Source organism: Ptychodera flava, chromosome 12 (genome assembly GCF_041260155.1).
Source record: "Ptychodera flava strain L36383 chromosome 12, AS_Pfla_20210202, whole genome shotgun sequence".
NCBI lineage: Eukaryota > Metazoa > Hemichordata > Enteropneusta > Ptychoderidae > Ptychodera > Ptychodera flava.
This window is the reverse complement of record NC_091939.1, coordinates 7,283,406-7,307,130: the sequence shown is the minus strand read 5'-3', so window position 1 is coordinate 7,307,130 and position 23,725 is coordinate 7,283,406. Positions and strand designations below refer to the sequence as shown.

At 38.8% G+C, this 23,725-nt stretch overlaps 1 protein-coding gene across 1 annotated transcript; it reads right to left on the bottom strand.

The window, feature by feature from the left end:
- Nucleotides 1-293: 293 nt before the first annotated feature.
- LOC139144851 (uncharacterized) lies at nucleotides 294-23,268 on the bottom strand. The gene is made up of 9 exons (XM_070715654.1): nucleotides 23,249-23,268; nucleotides 18,103-18,268; nucleotides 16,241-17,550; nucleotides 15,198-15,366; nucleotides 12,585-13,009; nucleotides 9,569-9,734; nucleotides 6,424-6,941; nucleotides 2,542-2,704; nucleotides 294-1,843 (listed from the first exon to the last, which is right to left on the bottom strand). The coding sequence occupies exons 2-9, from the start codon at nucleotides 18,266-18,268 to the stop codon at nucleotides 1,002-1,004; spliced, it is 3,759 nt and encodes a 1,252-aa protein (XP_070571755.1). The 5' UTR covers nucleotides 23,249-23,268; the 3' UTR covers nucleotides 294-1,001.
- Nucleotides 23,269-23,725: the final 457 nt, after the last annotated feature.

The following is a 23,725-nucleotide window of genomic DNA, read 5'->3' as shown; positions in this document are numbered from 1 at the left end:
TTATGTAGCTGTTACGGTGACTGAAAATAGATTTGCTGTTATTTGTTCCAATCTGCACAAAAAGTGGAAATCAAATAATCACATTAAAGTGTACACTTAATAAACCTACACTCATCATGGATAGACTGTTAAATTGACCCTTTCACCACCATGGTTTGGCCCGAACCCATTGTTATCAATGGTGAGTGTGGACCAGTTTACTGGGAATTGGGGTGAACAGGTAAACAAAGCTAGAGCACACTCCAGCTGACTGTACTATCATATCCTCTAATAGACTGAGATGAAGACTCATATGATGTGAACAAAGCAGGTTTTATTGCTATCAAACCTCTGTAGCAATAAACAAATAAGCTGTTTACAAGCAGCAATGTCTTTGTTCGACATTTGTCGTTCTTAACTTGAAGAACAGAGTCAGGTATAATCTTTACAACGGGTAGTAATTTCAAAAGTACAGTACAGCAAGTAGATCAAGCAGGAAGTTTTTTCATAAACTTTAACTGAGACTGGCAATTGCTTCACTCTGTTTTCCACTTTCGTGAGGTTTTCATCCATTACCAGTAAAGTGACAAACTATCATGATGATGAAGAAATTATGAACGGAGAAAAACAGCAATTATCGACAAAAACTAAGCAGTCATGAAATCTGACACACATGAAATACAAGTACATATCTATTCTACTCAGTTGCCTTCAAAAATTTTAAAGTGACAATTTTTAGGCTGGTGGGAGGCACTACCATGAATTATTGAAAAATGGAAAGGAAATGCCATCAACAACCAAAGTAGAACTAGTTCAACATCTATAGATGTCAATAGTACAGCTTACTAGTTGAGATATTGGTAAAGTTGTATACTGTTAATTCACTTTCAAACTGTACCATTCTGAACAACACATATGCATTGTAGATATCAACAATGAGAATGAAAACAACAACGTTATTGAATTCTCAATAACACTAATAAACTTTTTACATTCATGTTCTTTAGAGTTCACCATAATGTTTAACTGGGCTTGTTAAACTTTACATCAACGCGTAAAGGATAGCTTTCTCCCTCTCTCAACTTTTCCATCCGATAGACACCATTGACCGGATCCACCAAGACAAAGTGGTACGCTCTTTCACTGCTCTGCTGCAAATCAGATCCATCCGTAGCACCAGGCAAATCAGAGACACTGGGAATATCGAGTGGATGATCATCGCCATCAACAGTACCGGGCGAATCAGAAATGTCAGGAGAATCCGGTGATTCATCACCCCCATCAATAGTATTGGGCGAATCGCATACATCAGTCGGAACTGGAATATCACATATCTCAGTGGTGTCTGGTAAAACACATAAATCAGTAGTTTCATCTAGCATGGGTACTTCACATACATCACTGGGAATGAGTGGTCCTTCTGTGAGTATCTGTACGTCCTGTACGGGAGTACCAGCAATGAAGTCTTCGTTTGGATGTTTTAGCTGAAAGTGCTTTCTCATACTGCTCTTCCACAAAACTTTGTGACAAAGTCGGCATCGTCTCCGTGCTTGCTGTTTTCTTATAGCTAGGTCCTGTGATGAGGCGTGTGCCTCCTTCAGGTGCCGGTTCAGGTTTCTCTTTACTAACACTTTCTGACAAATGTGGCAAGGCGCTTTGCGTCTTGAATGCATTAATGTCCCCTGTCCAGTTAATTTGGCAAGTTCTCTCTGTTTTTTTATTTCAATTAATTTTTCACAAACTTTCAGGTGTTCAATAAAGTTGAGCTTCCGGGACAAAATTTTGCCGCAAACTGAACAATGATAGTGTGCATGTGACCCTTCTGTTTTTCTACACGGTAAGTGACATCCCAAACTGAGGTAACCTGTGGAGGAAAGGAAGCACAAACGAATATAATTTGAAATGTAATTGGGAATGTATGTTATAGGGCAGTATTGGGTCTATGCACGATGGCAAGTATCGACCATAAAATCTGACACCTATGAAATTCTCTTCATCCTTGGTGAAACATTCCTGGGAAGTAAGCTCAATTTTCTATTAACCCTTTGAGCGCCAAAGTCAATATTTGTTGCCTTTACAGAATATATAGCTCCATCAAAATTTTTTCAGATTTTTGCCAAAATTTTGATAAAGAATTGTAGCCAAGGAAATGTGATTTCCATTTGATACAAAATTATCAAAAAAATTACAGAAAACTTCATAAAATTTGGCAAACTGTTGCACTAAAATTTTGGTGGGAAAAATTACAGTGCTCAACGGGTTAACTTGCTGAACTAGAGCTTCCGCAGTTCTACACACCTTTGTGTCATTATTCAAACAATGAATATGGGAGTATGGATTTTTCTGTAAATATGAAAACTATAAGAGCTAGTGATAGCTGTTCCGAACTCTGCATTCAGCTACTCATGAGATGCCTGTACTGAAAAGAGACTTTCAACAAAAATTCACTTTGTTTAGAAAAACGGTAACTTTAGACAGAGCAAGGCAACTATGGCCAGCGTACTTTGGTGTAGATACCTCAATAACACAGGGACAGATGACCATGGAAGTATCCATGCTTACCTTTGAATTTAACAGAATTCCTTACGTGGGTTTTGAAGTGTCGCATGGCACGCCAGCCCCCGCCACCTTTAAACTTCGATTCCGGGCAAAGAGCACAGAATGTATTTTTATCCTTGCTGACCAGAAGTGAGATGACGTCATTCGGCTTGATCACTGAAATATGCTGCAATGATAAGAAAGAGATAGATCAAACATTCAACATCTGTGAAATAAGATCTGGAATGGAATAGCTATCAGCACCCACACAACCTGAGCAAGGGGCAGTAACTGACGGCAACACCCATGTCCCCACCTCCCATCCCTCCCCACCCCCCCCCCCCCCATCCTGAGCAGGGAACAGTAGTAACAGAGACCCTACAATCTGAGCACAGAACAGTTACTGGCAGCCCACCCCCAATCTGTGATAGTATTAGCAGTGCTCATATAGGCAATCTGAGTGAAGTAATATACATGGCAAACTGGAAATTTCATATTACATATTTTTTTCATCAAAACTTATAAATAAAAAATTCAGTAAGATTGATACTTCTGTGGTAGTGCAGCATTTTATAAAGCAACACAATCCATTGTCTTTTCTGGGAGTCTAGTTGATTAAAACATAGGGCCATTGTCCCTGAAGCTACTATAGACATGGATACAAAATTAAGTATTTCCTGACTGTATGAAATTATCTCACTAAGGTCATCCTAGGGACATGTAAACAAATATTAAAGCTGTCTGACCAGCAGTTTTGAAAAAACAAGCAGCTCAACAGTTGACAGAGCTCTGCTGTGTTATGTAGAGAATAACCTTTTGTGACACATGTATTGATGAAGAAGGTGGATATCTTTGATAGCTCATTTCAGGATGGCCTGACCAAAAATGGAAAAAATTCCGTAAAAATACAGATTTGCATATTTCATCAGACTATATTAGTCTATAATAGCAAATAAACGAGAGTTAATTACATTCTAATTAAAGTAAACAAGACTTGCTTAAATCAAGATTTACGTCATAAAAAAACAGCATATCTGTCAGGTTATAAAGAATCTTGAGCTGGTTATCTTTTAATATCAGTATTTTCATCCTATTAACCAAGCACATTTTAACTTTCAAATTAACATTGTAAGTAAGTTCTGTTGAATAAGTTGAGACTGTACGTACTCAGAGAAAGCACACTGAAAAGACAAATGTTTGAAACTTAAGAAGTTCAAGGTCATCAAAAGCATTATAAGGAATCATGTTACACTTTCATTGCACTGTTTACACAGATTGCATAACTGCTATAAATAGCACATGAGGAATCTTACAGCCCAGCTTTACCATAAAAACCCTATCACTTTGACCACTCTTTTAATTGACCACTCTAAATGGAAATTAGAACTTTCTCTATCTCTATTTATTTGACCACCCTATCATGACAAACTATTATGAGCAATTTCTTTAGATAACATAAATGGTGGTTCAGAATATATCAAAGTTGGGATTCAGGAAAGTTGCCTTTACATGTTTTAATCCTCAATTCACTATGAACTGTCAAAAAAAGTTGAACTTTCTGATAATTCCACACTATAATTATTTTGGCTTTGATGATTTCCTAATTAATTCAATTATTTAAAATCATATTCATTATTTTTTTCTGGGTGAATTGATAGGGTTTATACAGTACAAGAATTACATACAATGTAAGTCAAACTTTGACCAAAAATGACAAAAAAATTCCTTAAAAATACAGATTTGCATATTTCATCACAATTTGAACAAATCTAAGTTGGGTTATCCCTAGGGACCTGTATACCAAATAACAAAGCTGTCTGACCAGCGGTTATGAAGAAGTAGATTTTTTACCAAAAACACCTTTTTTTGGCATTAATTTGCCTATTTTCAACAATATCAAAAAATTAAAAAAAATAGTTTCTCAAAATCATATTTTTCATCTACACAACAAATATCAAATCAGTAAGTACTGCGGTTCTCAAGATATTTGAGTGGACGGACGCCTCACAAACGGACATACATACATACATACATACATACATACATACATACATACATACATACATACATACATACAGACTGACGACGGACGCCGGACGGATACCCATCCCAATAGCTTCTATAGACTATAGTCTATAGTAGCCAAAAAATACTGGACAGCACCCTTCCCAACCCCTAACCCCAAAATTTAAATCCCCTTCACAATAGGATTTGGGTCCACTGTTCCCCAGTTGAGAGACAAATTCACTGAGGCTGTTATGAAAATACTGCAAATGATGCACAAGGACATTAGCACAAAACTACTTCATTATGCTAGTATACTATGTTGAGCTCTGAACAGACATATAGAGATTTGCATGAAAAATTGGATCTAAACCTTCAGCGAAAGATCCTTTTATAAACTTGCACTTGTCATCACAAAGTGAGAATGTACAACATCCAAACCAGCATTACTGAATCTCTATAGATATTACCGTAAAATTCCCAATTGAGGCCGCACCTCTAATTGAAGCCGCACCCTGACTTTGAAACATTGTCTTGGCTCATTGTTTGAATTGTACCATAATAGAAGCCGCACCCCTTCTCTGAGCCCATCATGAAACAATGCATGCTGAAATTCACACCAGCTGGCTTGCAATGCGTCATTGACTTGTGCTAATGATTGACAGGTGTCTTTCTTACAGAAAAAATACACAATAAAAAGTTCCTTTTTAACACTTCTACCATTGTGCATTTTGTCAATGATAGTAACAAAAGTACAAACAATGCCCCATGTATCGGTACGTTTGTGTGTATGTTTGAACACGGCCGAAGTTTTTGTCAGTGTGGTAAACACCGCCATAGTCAATACCTGATGCAACAATTTTGAAGCAACGGTGTTTGTGTACAAGTTAAAATAGTTGAGAGATTGAGATACCATGTTTCAAATACGTAGTTTTCATTCAATACCCACGTACCCTTACCGATGCCTGACGTACAACACCACCACCTGCATCATATTGACCTAATGAACTGCCATGCCTATACTGTACTGTGGCTGTTGAATGACCATGGTGGGTGCGTATAAGCTTGTAAACGTTCCGTTTTTGATCATGAGAAAATAAAATTTGACCGCAAAATAGTTCACAAAAACATGGCAGTAAAGTTACCAAAGGTCATTCACTTGCCTTTATTGCACTATTCGAGTACGACCACCGGTTCGGCAACACAAGAGGGCTGTAAATCAAGGGGACCCATCTGCAGTGGACGCTTAATTTATGCTAATTTTATGCACGATTTTTTTCAACACCATTTGATCTTCTCATTGCTTTCAAAATCGACTTACACGTCCAAAGAAATTGATTGTACAATCTCTGAGTACAGAAGTGACATTTTTGTGAAATTTCAGCGTCCAAAAACCCCTTGAAACTACTTGAAACAAAGACATCATGCCTGCTGTGATCAACATGGCCGACCTTAGTGTGACTATTCTATTCAGAGGACGGGGGTGACCAGGGTCAGAGAATCAAGAAAGTGCTGGACAAACGTGTCATTTTCCTTACGATGCTGTCAAGGGAACTCCAGTTTCCCATTGTTTTAACATCTTTTAATAGTTTCCTTATTATCTAAAAGGAATTTTACCAAGTTTAACGACCAAATACACTCTCCTAACGTTTCTATATTGAGTTACACTAGGGTAGGGACTTTTTATGCGGGTAATTATTCACGCATTGGTACTAATTTGCATAACAATAGCGATTGCCCCTGCAATGCTTGGTGAGCATTGAGAAAAATATCGAAACACAGGAAATGTACGTAATTGAAGCCGCACCATGACTTCAGTGCGTGGTCCCAGGGGTCCCTCAAAAATGTTTCTAATACAAGCGCGGCTTCAATTGGGAATTTTACGGTATTATTTTCACCTACTTTAACCCTTCGTTCAAATTCTTGTACTGTCTGGTCATTTCCATCTTGGCAGACTTCCTCACTGATTCCGTTGCCTACTGTGAGGGCAGTATCCCTCACTTTCCTTGCTGTCTTGACAATTTCCATGCATTTGCTGACTTTGGGAAAACCTTTACACAGCTTTACACCTTCCTCTGTCTCTCCATCATCGAGTGTGCGAATGGTCCCTGTATCATCAAATGTACAAAGGGTTCCTCCATCATCAAGGGCACTGGTAGTCCCTCCACCATTGAGGGCTCTGAATAAAACTTCTGTTTCGGCGTGTGTAAGCGGGCCGTCATTTGATTGTGACATTTCGTCACAATTATGTTCTTGTTCTTCAGCGGATTTGCCGTTCTTTTTCTTGCCTTCACAAGACTCTAAATGACTGATATACCTGTTTTTCCTTGCTATCATTCTGCTACATATAACACAATGATAATGAGCACGATTAAGTGTTTTCCCTCCACACGGCAGATGACATCCTATGGAGAGGTAACCTATACAAAATGAGGGATAAAAACAAACGACCTCAAAAGAGGGACAAAGCTGCAGAAAGTGAAAATGAATACAGTAAAATTAGGCCGACCAGCGGGAGATACAATACTTGTTAAAAGGCAGAGGATAAAAACTGCAACAAGTTAAAACAAATACAGTAAAATACTGACAGACCAGCGGGAAATAAAACACTTGCAAATCGCAGAGACTAAAATACACAGACGTTTTCAGGTACAACCCTTCATCAGTACTCACGAAGGGTTGTACCCAAAACGTCTGTGTGTTTTAGTCTCTGCAATTTGCAAGTGTTTTATTTCCCGCTGGTCGGTCAGTATTTTACTGTATTTGTTTTAACTATTGAGGGATAAAAAAAATTTGGTGAATGTTAATTAGTTAATAACAGTTGATTTCTGTGTCAAAGGTATGCAGGTACCAAAGCCCTGTCTGTGACAGATGCTGTCTCATTCGATTCGACTGTAAAAAAGTAGTGGCACAGGGTTATGTCCTTTTACCAAGTTTGACAGAATTAGGTATGCCATGCCCTAGCTTTTTAAATGTCAAAATTCAAATTAAATGCAAGAAACTGGTCCAGGCATGTCTGGGTAGTGGCTCTTGACATGAAATAGTCAGAACACGTACCAGATGTGAACCAAAAATGTCCTCATGTTTAGTACAGAAGAGACTTCCCATAATTAGCTATTGTTACTGCTAAAATTAAAACGCTTTTCTTAACTGGTAAATCTTTGTATGATCAACATCTGCAGCAATTGTCATCAGATTTAATGCAGTCATTCAGAATATAGATCTCTCATTACAACCATTGCCTCCCTATTCAGCCAATCTGGGCTGCCACCCTAATCACAAAAGGTCATTAAATAAGTCAATAAATAATTTATCAACAGGATGTCACGATTCAGTTTTACACTACTGGAAGATCAATATCTGTACCATGTTTCATAAAATTTGATGGAGGATTTCTGGACGTATCACACTGATACGGAAAAGTCATTAAATATACGAATTGGAAATTAATTGACATGATATTGATAAATGTCCTTATACACAGTTAAAGCAAGATGAGCTTAACATCTATACCAAGTTTCAAGAAATCTGAAGAAGTATTTCTTGACATATCAGCCTAATTATGAAAACTCATTAACTATGCAAATACGCAATAAATTGACATGATATGATTAATGTCTTTGCAAGCTACTACAACACTTTGAGATCAACATCTGTACCGAGTTTTCAAATTTTGTGCAATATTTCTGGACATAGCATACAAATTAGGAAAGTTCACTGAATATACAAATTAACAATTAGTTGTCAAGATACTGCTGAATGTCTTTGTTAGTATTACAACACTTTGACATCAACATCTATACCAAGTTCTCAAATTTTGTGCAATATTTCTGGACATAGCATACCAATTAGGATAGTTCACTGAATATGCAAATTAACAATTAGTTGTCAAGATACTGCTGAACGTCTTTGTTTGCTATTACAACACTTTGAGATCAACATCTGTACGAGGTTTCAAATTTTGTGCAATATTTCTGGACATAGCATACCAATTAGGATAGTTCACTGAATATGCAAATTAACAATTAGTTGTCAAGATACTGCTGAATGTCTTTGTTTGCTATTACAACACTTAGAGATCAACATCTATACCAAGTTTCAACAAATTTGGTAAGGTATTTATAGACATATTTCTTTAATTACAGAAATTCATAAAATATGCAAATTGGCAATTACGGTAAATAACATGATCCTGCTAACTGTCTCTGCATACTGTTACAGCTTTGGTATATCAACATCTGTACCATGTTTCATCAAATTTAGTGGGTATTTCTTGACTTAGCACCCTAATTACAAAAATTCATCAAATATGCAAATTAGCTATTAATCGAAATGATCCTACCAAATGCCTTTGCACAAAGTTACACCTCCGGTATGTATACATCTGTAAGAAGTTTCATTACATTTGAATTAGTATTTATCTAAATATAAGAGGAATTATGGAAATTCATAATTTATGCAAATTAGCAAGTAATTGACACAATACTGAAAAATTTCTTTGTGTGCTGTTCATCAAACTTGGTGCAGTCTCTTAAGAAACAGAACTCTTTTTCAAAAATCACTAATTATGTAAATTAGCACTAATTATGCATGCCACATCAAAAACAATCGACATGCATATGTATGCCATAGTGTATTATCCTTGTACCAAGTTGGAAAGGAATTGGCTCAGACATGTCCGAGATATCTGTGTGGACGGACAAATGGCAGACAGACAGACAGAACCCAAACCATAAGTCCCCCTGGACTTCGCCCGAAGGGACTAACAAGCAACTATATGTATAAGCCTGAAACATAGCTGTTGAATAAAACATCTGATAAAAGCTTTAATGCATGGAATATGAGTTGTGACCATAACCTTATACTGGAGATGTGTACCATATAGACATGTAATATTTTGATACGTATACTGTGTACAGTTTATAGATACACACAGAGAAAATGCTGAATACCATAGTATAAATATAAGCTCAAGAAGGAATTAAACATTCTTGTCTCACAATCAATATTGAAACTGAGAAGAAATGTATGTAATAATTTTCCTTACCTTTGCATTTAACAGCATTGTTTAAGTGTCTTTTGATATGCCTTTTGGCCTGCCAGAGTTGCCCACCTTTGAACGTTGTCTCGGGGCACATTCGACATATTGCTTTATTTTCCTTTCTGTCAATGAGACTGAAAACGTCCATTGGTTTCATGATGGAAATATGCATCTGCAATGCAATAGAAACATACAGGGTCACACATCAAATTAAAAACTGAAATTGACAACTGCATTTAAAGCCCCAGTGCTGCTAACTTTCGATGGTTTTTCATTATTTTTATTTTATAAATCAATTGCAACTTCTTATTCTACTCCCCAAAGAATGTTGAAACACCCACTATTTAGCTTGTCAACATAGCGTCTATATGTGTAAAATGCATGAATATTGTTTACATTTGAATTCTAGTCCGGACCAGAAGTCAGTTTTCAACAATAACAATGCACTTTACAACCATAGGGGCTGAGTTGACAAGCTGGATACTGTGTATATCAACATTCTTTGGGGAGAAGAACAAGGAACTATGGTTCACAGCCATTGTAGAAAATGAAATGTGATGTCTGTTTGGTCCAAAATAGTCAAAAAAATTACAGAAAAATTCATAAAAATACCGCAATTATACGGTGTCGCTCAAATTTGATCAGAATTGGTATATACCAGTATGGGTTACCAATGATCAACAATAAAAGTTTTTTCTATCTGTTCAGTGGAGGAAAATTCTACGTTGATGTTTATGACAATGATTTCTGCAAAGCACAACCAGAAAAACAACAAGAAATATTTAAACCAGAAAAACAAGAATGACAAAAGTAATTAAGGTCTGAAACTTTAGGTACTGGAGGTCAACTTTAGCAACATACATAGCAGAAACAAGCCCCTCTTAGTTTGAGTATAGACGGTCTTCCCCCCTCTACTGTCTATGGTTTCAGCAGGTCTGTTAATATGTAACCAGTCCATAAACAATGACAGGAAATGACTCAAAATCATAGGGGATTCGATCTCCTATGAATGATGATTAAATATTTAAAAATGAAGATAAATAAAAATATATTTGGACTCAGTAAATTTGTTGTTATTGTTGTTGTCGTTGTTGATACTATTTGCAGAAGAACAAAGTATGCGCTGCAAATTTCAACACAGCCTAACTATACATGTGCGTTGCAAATTCAATACAGCCTAACTATACATGTGCGTTGCTGCCTACTATACTACGCATTGCAAATTCAATACAGGCTAACATTACCCAAGGGGTGTCACTTCATTGCCACACACCTTTTTTCAATCGCCAAAAATGCGCCTAGCAAGCATCGAAATCGGTAAATTCTGACGTAGGGTCAAAGCACATTGGTCCTTCTCAATCATACTCAAACATTTTTACCTCTTACCGATGAAAAGTCGAGAAATCAACAGGTTTTTCAGCGCATCAGGTCGTCTCTTACATTCCAGATTTAAAAGACCGCGCGTTACATTAAGTCACATGGGCGCATTTCAAATCGAACCAATAGCAGAGCCCGTACTGAACGAATGGGCCCTACGTGAAAACCCGGCAGTAACGTAAGTTTCTCATGTCTTTGGAAAGAACGTTCTCTTGCTATAGGTGAACTGGAACTGTTAAAGTTACCAGAATTTCATACGCAGACGCACGCAGACAGTGTCACCCATAGTCTTCAAAAGACGTAAGAAACTTACGTTACTTCCGGGTTTTCACGCTGGGCCCATCCAGCTCTGCTATTGGTTCGATTTGAAATGCGCCCATGTGACTTAATGTAACGCGCGGTCTTTTAAATCTGGAATGTAAGAGACGACCTGATGCGCTGAAAAACCTGCTGATTTCTCGACTTTTCATCGGTAAGAGGTAAAAATGTTTGAGTATGATTGAGAAGGACTAATGTGCTTTGACCCTACGTCGAATTTTACCGATTTCGATGCTTGCTAGGTGCATTTTTGGCGATTGAAAAAAAGTGTGTGGCAATGAAGTGACACCCCTTGGGTAATGTTAGGCTGTATTGAATTTGCAACGCACATGTATAGTTAGGCTGCAACGCACATGTATAGTAACTTAGGCTGTATTGAATTTGCAGCGCACATGTATAGTTAGGCTGTGTTGAATTTGCGACGGACATGCATAGTTAGGCTGTGTTGAAATTTGCAGTGCATACTTTGTTCTTTTCTGCAAACAGTATCAACAACTACAACAACTATAACAACAACAACAACAAATTTACTGAGTCCAAATATATTTTTATTATCTTCATTTTTAAATATTTAATCAATATCATCGTCATCATCGGAGATCGAATCCCCTATGTCAAGATCAGTGGAGTTGGCCTGTTTCTTACTGGCATGCCATCACTCCTGCACATTTGCAGGATTTCACTTTTTCTTACCTCATTTGCACATTTTTGACACTGATGTGTTCATTTGAACAAATTCACATCTCAACCCCTGCATCTACCTGTACACCAAATACTGAGATGGTAGCTCTGGCAGTATGGGAGCCTTTGTGTGTGACGGACATACATCCGCACATACATACCCACAAATATACAGACATACAGACGCCATCGACTCATCATATAAGCTCTTTTTGGTATTTATATACAAAACCAAATATGAGCTAAAAATTGTTAAAATGTTGCGCTAAAATTTTGGTGGGAAAACTTACACCACTCAAAGGGTTAATGAAGTGAACTTTCACCCAATTTTAATCTGACAAACACTGCAATCGACACCACTGCTAGTTCAAAGTCTAAATGTCGCTCTGCTTTAGAACTATGATTTATGTGAAAGTTAAAAGGAAAGGGTCTCAAAACATTCAGGATTCTGCAAAGTTAAAACAATGAAATAAGCATCATTCTCTACAATATTTTGTTAACATTAATCCACACAGAATGACAGCCAAAGGATCTAGGGGTCATGTACTGAGTTTGAAAATTCCTCCCCCCAGCGTATATGAACCACCTTGCATATATAATCACTGACACACGTGCAATTGTAAAAGTCATTTTTCTATGAACTTACTTCATTTCCTTTATCACTTACACCAGCATCGGAATTGCTTAGTTTTCCCAATGCCTGGCTGACTTCCTTGCTCACTTCAGCACCTTTACCACTATCTTCATTTCTCTGTTGAGCTTTCTCAGTTTCTTGGTTTGTATCTTCACTTGTCCCTCTGTCAATTCCAACCCTCTTCTCTAGTAGTTTTCTTACCGCTTCACTGATCTCCTTACTGACTCTTCGATCTATTTCAGAGTCAGCTTGTCTCAGCATGACCTGTGCTTGTCCTTCAACAGATTTGCCGTTCTCTTTCTTGCCTTCACAAGACTCTAAATGACTGATAAACCTGTTTTTCCTTGCTATCATTCTGCTACATATAACACAATGATAATGAGAACGACTCATTGTTCTCCCTCCACACGGCAGATGACATCCTAGGGAGAGGTAACCTGTAAAAAATGAGGGACAAAAACAATTTGCTGAATGTCAATTGGTCAATACCAGTTGTTGTGTCTGTGTAAGCCTGGATTTTCAACGCTGCATCCTTAGTCAATGCAGGTTAATGCATGGCACAGGGCCAAGGAAAGTTAGAACCATTTGAAAAGTATCTGGATTTACACAGAAACCAAGTCTATTTGCATAATAGATAAGATTATATGATTTGCATTACATACATATGTACACTCTTGAAACAAGACAAAGACGCCCCATTAGACTATCAGGTTGCATATTTTTGATATAAAGATAGTTTGAAATCTACAGCATCTTCTGTAATACTGCTAAGCAAAGTGTGGCCAGGCGCAAGAGCACTAATTATTTCCCATAGGCCACCACAGTAGTGTTGAGTTCAATTTTCTTATTTTTAAAACATTCAGCGGCACGAATTCTCTTAACAGGTCGTAGGTCAATGTCAACTTGACTACTGATGAATTTTTTGGGGTGGGCAAGTCCACAGAGATTTTGAGATAGCGATGAAAATAGCACCCTCAGTGGTGTTTTTTGCCAAAATTCAGCCTTATTGTTATGATTGTCATCAGCCTTATAAGTCTTATATTACCACAGAATGCTTCAGCCATCATTGACAAAAGTCTGCATTTTGATTCAACCAGAAAAATACCTTAACAAAAATACTTCAAATTAAAGTTCAAACCAAACAAGCATCCATAATATAGTTTTGGTGAAAAATAGTGTGTCCCTTAAAGTTACTTTAAGGTATGCACTATTTTTCACCAAAACTATATTAATGGATAATGAACTTAGTAGTGAATTAGCGGTCTTGATCAAGACCTTGACAACAAAAATGCAACTTACATTTTAACATAGAATTTTTAACGTGTAAGTTCAAATATGTTCACCACTAACAACTGTTTTTATGGCAACACCAAATGCTCTATAATGGTTCTTTTAGAAGATGTATTAGGTCTTATTTTGTCCTGGACAAACAGCTAAGCACATCTCTGATGGATGTAATTTGGTTTGTCAAAAAATCACATTGCTTGAAATTAAAATTATTTAGAGGTCGGAGACTGGATCCGAAGGATCAAGTTTGTATCTTGTCTGTGGAGGATTATGGAGAGGTAACAGCCTTTTGATTTCCATTGAAATTGTAATCTTCTGAGTAAATTCCTTGCCAGACAATCCAATGCCTGACCAATGACTTTAAACAGGATTAGTTTCCGAGTATAATCATGAAAATAAATATTATCTATATACCAATATTTTTTACACCATCTGCCGGTAATGATTAGAAAATTAAAATATCAAGCAACTATACACCTGAAATAGAGCTATTGATTAAAATCTGATAATGGCTGTAATGCATCGAATATGAGTTAAGCACTATGATCATTGCTTTATATTTGAAGACGTCTACCGCATAGATATGTAATACATTGGAATGTATACTGTGTACAGTTTACAAATAAATACAGAGACAGATGCTAACTACCGAAGTATCCATTACAACTCAAGAAGGAATTAAATATTCTTGTCCCACAATAAATATTGAAACTCTGAGAAGAAGTCATCGCTGATGACACAGTCTACGCTAGATTATGGTGTTTGAATTACGGTGATTGAATTACATTCTTGGTAGCTTCATTACAGGGGAGATGGGTGAATTTGTTAAATGTTGGGGTATCACATGATAGTGGTATGTGGGGGATCATGTTTGTGTACTTGGGACAGTAAAGTTATGGCTGTTGATGTTTTCCATGGCAAGATTAAACTGTTTAGGGATAGTTATGTTCCAAAACACGAAAAAATTTCAACAAAATGGCCGCCCAGCGGCCATATTGGATAGCATCACAAAAAAAATTGATGTGCATATATATGCCATAGTACTTTTATCTGTTTACCAACATTGAACGAAATTAGTTCAGGGATAGCTGAGTTATGACTAAAAAACATGAAAAGATCAAACAAAATGGCTGCCCAGCGGCCATATTGGATCGTATTGTGAAATAATTTGACGTATATATGTATGCCATAGTACTTTATCCTTGCACACAGTTTGAAAAAAAATCAGCTCAGGGGTGACAGAGAAACAGCTGCTGATGGACGGACAGACAGACAGACAGGACCCAATCTACAAGTCCCTGCCAGACTGCATCCCCAGGGACTAATAATTTTGCTTACCTTTGCATTTCACAGAATTGTTTACGTGACATTTGATATGCCTTTTGATCTGCCAGAGTTTTCCACCTTTGAAATTTGGGCAAAGTCGACATCTTGCTTTCTTTTCCTTTTTGTCAATGACACTGATGACACTGAAAACACCAGCTGGTTTCACGATGGAAAGATGCATCTGCAATGCAATAGAACCGTACAGGGTCACACATAAAATTACAAACTGAAATTGAAAACTGCATTTAAATTAAAATGGAAGATCTGTCGCCCTCCCCCCTCCCCACTTACATGTACATCAGAGGAGGGGAGCATCTTCGAGTGACGGATCTTTCAGTCTACATATAAATAACCTACATAAAATCTGAATAAAACCTCACTAGACAGAGGTCTGGAGGTCTAGATTTCTGTCACTAAGTGTTGTTCAAACTGGATGTTTCCATATATTGTCATATTTGACACCAAAAAAATCACTCAATGAACAACACAAACAAATTTATGAAACAAATGTTTTGACTACAAAAAATCATTTTTATCCTCTACTTCTATTAAATACTCTATGTCAACTGTCCAGTGAAGTTAACTTTCACCAAATTTTATATAATCTGACAAACACTTCAATTGACACCAATGCCAGTGCAAAGTAGCTTTAGAACAATGATTTGTGTGAAAGAAAGCCCCCACTCGATTATCAGATTTATCTAATATAAATATTAGTTACTTGATGAAATATTCAATGGAAAACAAAAGGTTGACAAACTGTTACTGGGCTATTGACACATTCGCTAATGCGAGAACCTGGGATTGAGAAGGGCGCCTTTAAAGGAAAGGGTCTCAAAACATGCGGGATTCTGCAAAGTATTTCTGCAAACAATGACATTAACATCATTCTCTACAATATTTCGTAACATTAATTAATCCATAGAGGATAACAGCTAAATGAAGTAGGGGTCATGCACTGTGTGTGAAAATTCCTCCCCACCCTCCCTCCCATGTATGTGAACCACATCATTGACACACATACAATTGTAAAAGTCATTTTTCTATGAACTTACTTTATGCTTATCTCCATTTCCTTTATCACTTACACCAGCATTGGAATCGCTACCTTTACCACTATCTTCATTTCTCTGTTGAGCTTTCTCTGTTTCTTGGTTTGTATCTTCACTTGCCCCTCTGTCAATTCCAACGCTCTTCTCTGGTAGTTTTCCGGCCACTTCATTGATCTCCTTACTGGCTGTTTGATCTGTTTCACAGTCAGCTTGCCTCAGCATGACCAGTGCTTGGCTAGCTTCTTCACGATCTTCTCTGTCAGTTCTAGGATCAACTCTAGTCTGTTCTTCAACTCTCTGGGTATCATCCTTACTTGCACTACCATTTACTTCAGGACTATTCTCCGTCACGTTTTCAACTACTTGTTGAATTTCCTCACTTTCTCGACAGCCTTTTCCAGGATCACCTTTGCTCTCTTTGTCAATGGCTCTGCTTATCTCTTTGTTTTGTGCTTTGTCAGTTCTTGGATTGGCTTCCATCTGCTTGTCAACAACTTGTTGAATTTTCTCACTTTCTCGACAGCCTTTTCCAGGATCACCTACTCTCTCTTTGTCAATGGCTGTGCTAATCTCTTTGTTTTGTGTTTTGTCAATTCTTGGATTGGCTTCCATCTGCTTGTCAACTACTTGTTGAATTTCCTCACTTTCTCGACAGCCTTTTCCAGGATCACCTTTGCTCTCTTTGTCGATGGCTCTGTTTATCTCGTTGTTTTGTGTTTTGTCAGTTCTTGGATTGGCTTCCATCTGCTTGTCAACTACTTGTTGAATTTCCTCATTTTCTCGACAGCCTTTTCCAGGATCACCTTCTCTCTCTTTGTCGATGGCTCTGCTTATCTCGTTGTTTTGTGTTTTATCAATTCTTGGGTTGGCTTCCATCTGCTTGTCCTCTTCCTGATTAGTGTTCTTGTTCATAACATCGGCCACTTCAGGACCATGCTCTCTCAATATTTCCTCCGCCGGGTTTGTTTCCTCTCGGACGCCACTCTCTTCCCTGGGATTATCATGGTTCTGTATGTCAGCTGTATCTCCATCTCTCATTGCACTTGAGGAACTTGTTCCATCACCGGCACCTCTCGATGCAGTGGTTGATTTACAAACACTGCTGCCACTTTCATTGTCACTACATTCAACAGCTGTGTCGTCTGAGTCAACAACATTGCCCTGCAATTCATGAGGCTTGTGTTCACAAAGCGTGATGTGGTGTTGAAATAAGCTCTTTCTTGATACAACCCTGGCGCACATGGGACAATGGTAATGTGCATGATTCGATGTCTTGTTTCTGCATGGCAGGTGACATCCAAAGCAGAGGTACCCTGAAAAAGAATGGAAATGACAGAAATTGTGCAAAGGAAACACACAAAAATCACATAGGGAACACTATTATTCTTATTTATGGCGTCATTGAAACAAGCCCTCTTTGCACATCTGTGATTTCTTATCATCCAAACAAAGTGTGTTGAAGCAATGCTGTTGAAAAAGGGTAATTTACAATCACCGTGACTGTAAAATTTGAAAGAGAGATTGGTGCATAACCAGATGCCATGTAGCACATACATGTAAAAAACGCAATAAACTGGGGATGTAAGTCAAAACTTTGCATCAAAACAGTTGAGGTCACAGAAATAACAGTAAAGGTGATTTCAGTGGCAGAAACAAATTGACAAAGCCATGTCTGAATAAACGAATGGTGCTATTGGCATGAAACCTTATCAACATCAACAGAACCTGAGAATGAAATGTGTTTTGGTCATCATATGGCTCAAGTTTCAGACAAAGAAAATGCACATAAATGAACTCAAAAATGACCCTAACTGTGTAACTCTGAAGGATAGATCACATTGTGCGAAGAGCCTGATAGTACCTACCTCTGCAAGTGACAGATGATCTCAAATGACTTTTCAAATGAGTTTTGGTACGCCATGGTATGCCACGACTGAACTTCATTCCTGGGCATATTTGGCAATATGCACTGTTTTCCTTACGCACAATCAAGGTATTGATATCAAGCGGCGCTATTATCGAAGGATGCATCTGCAAGAGTACAAGAGATGTAGGTTAAAACAACAACAATATAATGTAAATTGTGTGCATCAAATGAAGAAGTAACTGGCAAAACTTAAATGCAAAAGTGAAATCCCAGGCCAAAGAAGAAATGTTGAGCTTTTCCCCTTACCCCTTTTGGTCATCGTAAATTCTTATGATGAAAAAACCTAAACAATTTTCATTCATTATTGATTTATTCTATAACACAGGTGAGAAGCCAATTTACAGAATACATTTTGAGGGGATTTCCAACTGACTAATGTGATTTGTTTGATGATATGTACATAGCAGTCTCTTAGTTTTGATCTGTTTTCGACTTTGAGCCGACTTTTCATGCCATAGCTTCTAGACTCTCCTTACCACTACAGCTCAGCCAAGGCTTTGCCTCGCATGCATGGCCATGGTATCCTACCCACAGGGCAAGCAATACCTCCCTCACGGGACCCTCACCCATCACCCTTTATGATGCAGTCTGATACATTACCCACACTGGGCAAAGATACCTTGCTAGCCCATACTCTGATGAGACTTATATCCTACTCACAGGTTTTCTCTAACAGTACCCAAATTGCTTGGGAAAGATATGTGGGCTAGGGCACTATTATAACAAGTGTACACAATAATACTACACACGGATGTCAATTTTTTACAGTCATGTACTACTTATATGCTTTGAGGTTTTGTTTGGACTTGAGGGGGTAGTTGGAGGTCTGGTTTTGCCGTCCTCCTCAGTGCTGACAACACTCTATCACAGGTGTTTGGATTGCCATTGCAGGGCTCAAAATTAGGGGTAGTCCCGCGTCCACAGACTACCAACTTTTCCCTGGGGCTACCAAAACCCATGAAATGGTAGCCACTCGGACTACCAAAGCCTGGGACATGAAATTACTTAGCTCGACATGATGTTGATCGCCGTGAGATGACCGACGCTGATACAGTCAACCCAGATGGACACAGAAAGGCCAGACTATGACTTTGTCATGCAACTGAAAGGCGACAGTGCTGCCGAATTTGCTGCGACAAACTTTCAATGAAATATCATTATCTGAACTGATGTACTTGGATGAAAGGCTCAGGAAGTGATGGCCAATGAAAATTCATTTTCGCAGTTATTTAATCACAATGTATCAATCACAATTAAAAACAAATTACAAATAGCATCCCTAGTACTAAACCCGAAACACGACTTGGCCGACTTCATCTTAAAATAAATAAAAAATAAAATCTGATACGTGTCAACATGAGTATTATGAATTATTTCTGACAAAAAAAAATCTTCATTCAAACATTGGCTACCAGACCTTGTCACTGGGCTACCAACTTCAGACCAGATATGAACTGAAAATGCTCACGTGTTTCATTATATATTGCATTTATGTGCAAGTTTGAACCTTTGCTACATGCTTTGCTACATTTAAAGTGTTATGATCAACACAATGAATTTCCCACAGATCAATTCTAAAGGTCATTAAGTATTCAAATATGTAATTAGCTGAAATAAAAATAATTAATTTCTTTGAGTACTGTCATTGTATCACAATATAGCATGTGTAATTACCTTTGGTCAAGTCCTTCAAGCTCTATATGCCAAACCGTGAAAGCTTGTTAGCTATTTATGCAAATTATGAATTAGCTGACATGAAAATGCAAAATGACTTTCAATACTGTTATAACCTGGTATAATGATCAATGTACACAGCATGTTTCGCCAAATTTTATCAAGTAAATGCCAGTATATATCCCTAATTTGGAAGGTTCATTAAATATGCATATTGGGAATTGGCCGAAAAAAATGTCAAATGACTTTCAATAATCTTGTATCATAGTATCTTAATGTACATAGCAAGTTTTGCCAACTTTGGTCAAGTCAAAACAGATAAATATCGCTAATAAATGCGGGATATCGGACCGCAGGCGGGCGAAGATTGCATTATAAGCGCGCCAACCCAAACTCACTGCATGGACATCACATTTACGAAATCGAAGTCCAAAGTCAACTACGTCATTGTTAGAATAAGAGAGGTTTTCCATAACACGGGAGCATACCACCACAAATTTTGCACAGATGGCGTTGCACTGGCATTGAAAAAGGGTGCATGGGAGCATGGGAACGCGGGCAGTTTCCCTCGCTATGGGTAGGAAATGCATTGAGCAAGACACACTTCCGGGTTCGCAAAAAAACGAGGATCCCATTTACGGGGCGCTCAAATATAACTATTTGCTGTGATACATAGCAGAGGCGTATATGTTTGTGATGCTGAGAATAACATCAGTAAATAAATGACGGGTTTTAAAAGTTGACGTTTTTTGCGATGAAACAGACTTCTGAAGGTAGCTCGCTTGGGGAACACGTCATCCCGGCCGCTGTCCGCTTTGACCCCAGTAATTCACACTGGTTTTGGTCGGCCCCAGGTACCCAAGTCACTTCGACCCCGTCACACTTTTGCCTACATGTCCACGGAGACGATTCAACATGTTCCACAACAAAGCCAAGACAAAAATTGAAAATATCAATAAAATGGCTTCACAAAGGCTGAAATACACGATACTCGATGAAGTATGAAGTTTATGAAATGAAATCAAAATTGACAACACAAGTGTTTGTCTCGGGTAATACCACTTGTCTACAGACTGTTTTTTCCATACAGTGCAGTATTTGTCAGTGACAAATTAATCTTTGCAATACATTTTTTTGCGATGAGCTGGAAATTTGATTAATATCGAGTTAATGTACATAAATATTCCGTTATTTACTGGGACACGTTTATTTTCTCGATCCGCTATCTGCGGACTACGTGCTGAAGTACATTGACTGTTCATGTCAACGATCGCTCCCTCTGCAGAGTTTCTGTATCCCGTTCAACAACGCTGTACCTCGATCACACGATAGTGACGCTATGTAGCTGTGCAGTATTGAAACTTATCATAAAATGGCCACCTCGTCTAACAGTAACACGTATTGTCGTACGGAAAAAAGACTGCAAAAGTAAGACTTATGAATCTTCATCAGAATTGAACACATCATGATTGTACACGAGTATCAACTGTGAATGCACGTTGAGCTCGGCAGTTACACAAGCATGGTACGCTACATGCATAGCCCTACGAGTATGGCGACAGTGTCCGGCTTTGGCTACGCCGGGGCTACGCCGCCTACCGGAGGTGGGAGGCGGCGTAGCCAAAGCCGGACACTCTCGCCATACTCGTAGGGCTAGCTACATGCACTGCCGCGATGCCGATCGTATGCATTCCAAGGCCTATCCCGGAATTTGTTTCACAAACAACCTCAAAGGAGAGCAAACATACTTCTATGGACAATGACGAATACGTTTCTTGGCGAAGCAAAATCAAAACAGTGCAGAAGTACATGAAGTAGGTCATGGCCTTGGACTCTGTGCATGAACCGGATTGGACACTTCAATACCTTTGACCCAAAGTTATTATTCATCAGCACTTCCATGCCATGAGGCTAGGTAGAGAACGTATTAGCCCTGCGTACGATGCTGTGTGTTCCGCTACAGCTAATAGCCCCGCTCACCACAGCCCTGCAAAGACCCGTACGTAGAGTTGGTGACTTCAAATCCATTTTTGGACTTGACGTAAAAAGCCAAATTACTGCCGAAATTCAGCGTTCTTGGGCCCAAGTCGTATCCCTGCCTACCTCAGCTACTCGATCGCTTCCAAAAATGCCAGTCTTTTATTCTTTTTTCGTAAATAACCGTCGATGTCGGCAACTCTCCTCGCTAGCCCTGCGTACGTACGCAGTGTACGCTGTGTGTTAGGAACGCACACAGGGAATGCACAGCGTTGTTTTCACTTGTCATACGCGGCGTAACAGAAAAATTAAAACTTTCATAACTTCATTAATATCCAAGCCACGCCCACCAAAACCTTTTCAGTTCTAGCCATTTGAATTCTGAAGATGTCTACCAAATTTGACTGAAATACGTTCAGCCGTTTTTGAGAAAATGGACCCACAGACAGACAGACACACAGACAGACAGACAGACAGACAGACAGACAGACAGACATCGCTGCGACATATGCTCACGTGTTCACACGTGAGCAAAAAATGGTAGCCCAATGGGACTACCAGGGGAAAAAGTTAATTTCGAGCCCTGCATTGTACCTGCAGAGAAAATGATCTTTTAGTTTTACTGGACACTCTATGTTATCACCATGGTATAGTGCTATATGAACCACGGATGTACAAAAATAGAAGTCTATTTTTGTATATCCATGTATGAACAAAGTATACACAGTTTTGTGTAGCTGAGGGTCCAAAGCTATGGTGTTACTTTTACCTCTCCACCAGGAAGCATTAAAAGTCGTAAAGGTCAAAATCAGCCCGTAAAAGGCAGGAATCCCGTCTGAAAACACCACATCGTGGATTTACAAATGACCACAGCTAATGATCCACAGCTACGTTTTGTAACGGTCCGGGATCGTGGTTTTGTGCTGTACATAGCGTGTAGATCGCACACTGAGTGTGATCACGGCACAGGCGTGCTGTTTACAAATTACTGGGTAGTTTGTATGCTACGTTCCAACGTTCTCTCCCGTAGCCTTATAAAGTTACGGAAGAGAACGTCGGAACGTAGCATAAACTACACTTATACAATATACACAGTAAACAGCACGCCTGTGGATCACGGTCCCTCCGGGGTGTGATCAATCACAGTCGCTCGAGAGTTATTCAGCTCTGGGACTAGTCGCCCCATAGACGAGTATACAGAAGCGAGAAATTCTCGCTTCTGGCTTCTGTATACTCGTCTATGGGGCGACTAGTCCCAGAGCTGAATAACTCTCGAGCGACTGTGGATCAATCGATCGCACCACGTAAGTCCATGAATGCATGATCAAACAAATTTATACGCAGCCCACTGCAACAGCTCTCAACCCTCGGCAAAACTGAGCTACAAATGCCAAATGTATCCCCAGGTCTAGCTGCAACTTAGCCCAGCTTACGATGCTGTGTACGATGTCTCCCACAACGTAGTGGGAGGCCGTACAACTTCTACAAAGCCGGGAACCCACAGCCTAGCGTCCTACGCAGGGGTAAACTAACTGGGCTCGGTCCGATCATGGAGGTCACTCACGTACAAGCAACTGAGTGGACGTGAGAAGTATCCAGAATTCTTAAGGAATGAAACACTTTTAGAAATTACAGGAAACCAGTTGACTCTAGTCTAACGTGTAACATAATTAACATAGTTAAAATAAGTACCGTGGCCAGTTCTAGTTAAAATAAGTACCCGGGCCAGTTCTCACCTGGACCTGCTCGGAGACAACCAAACGACATGACACGATGCAAGCGCGAGGAAGCGGCGATTAATCGTTAGTACGCATGCGTATAATCGCGCGTACCAAATTTGGAGGCGCTGAACAGAACACTGATACATGTGAAATGTGCAACCTATAGTATATGGCTTCGGAAGATCGCAG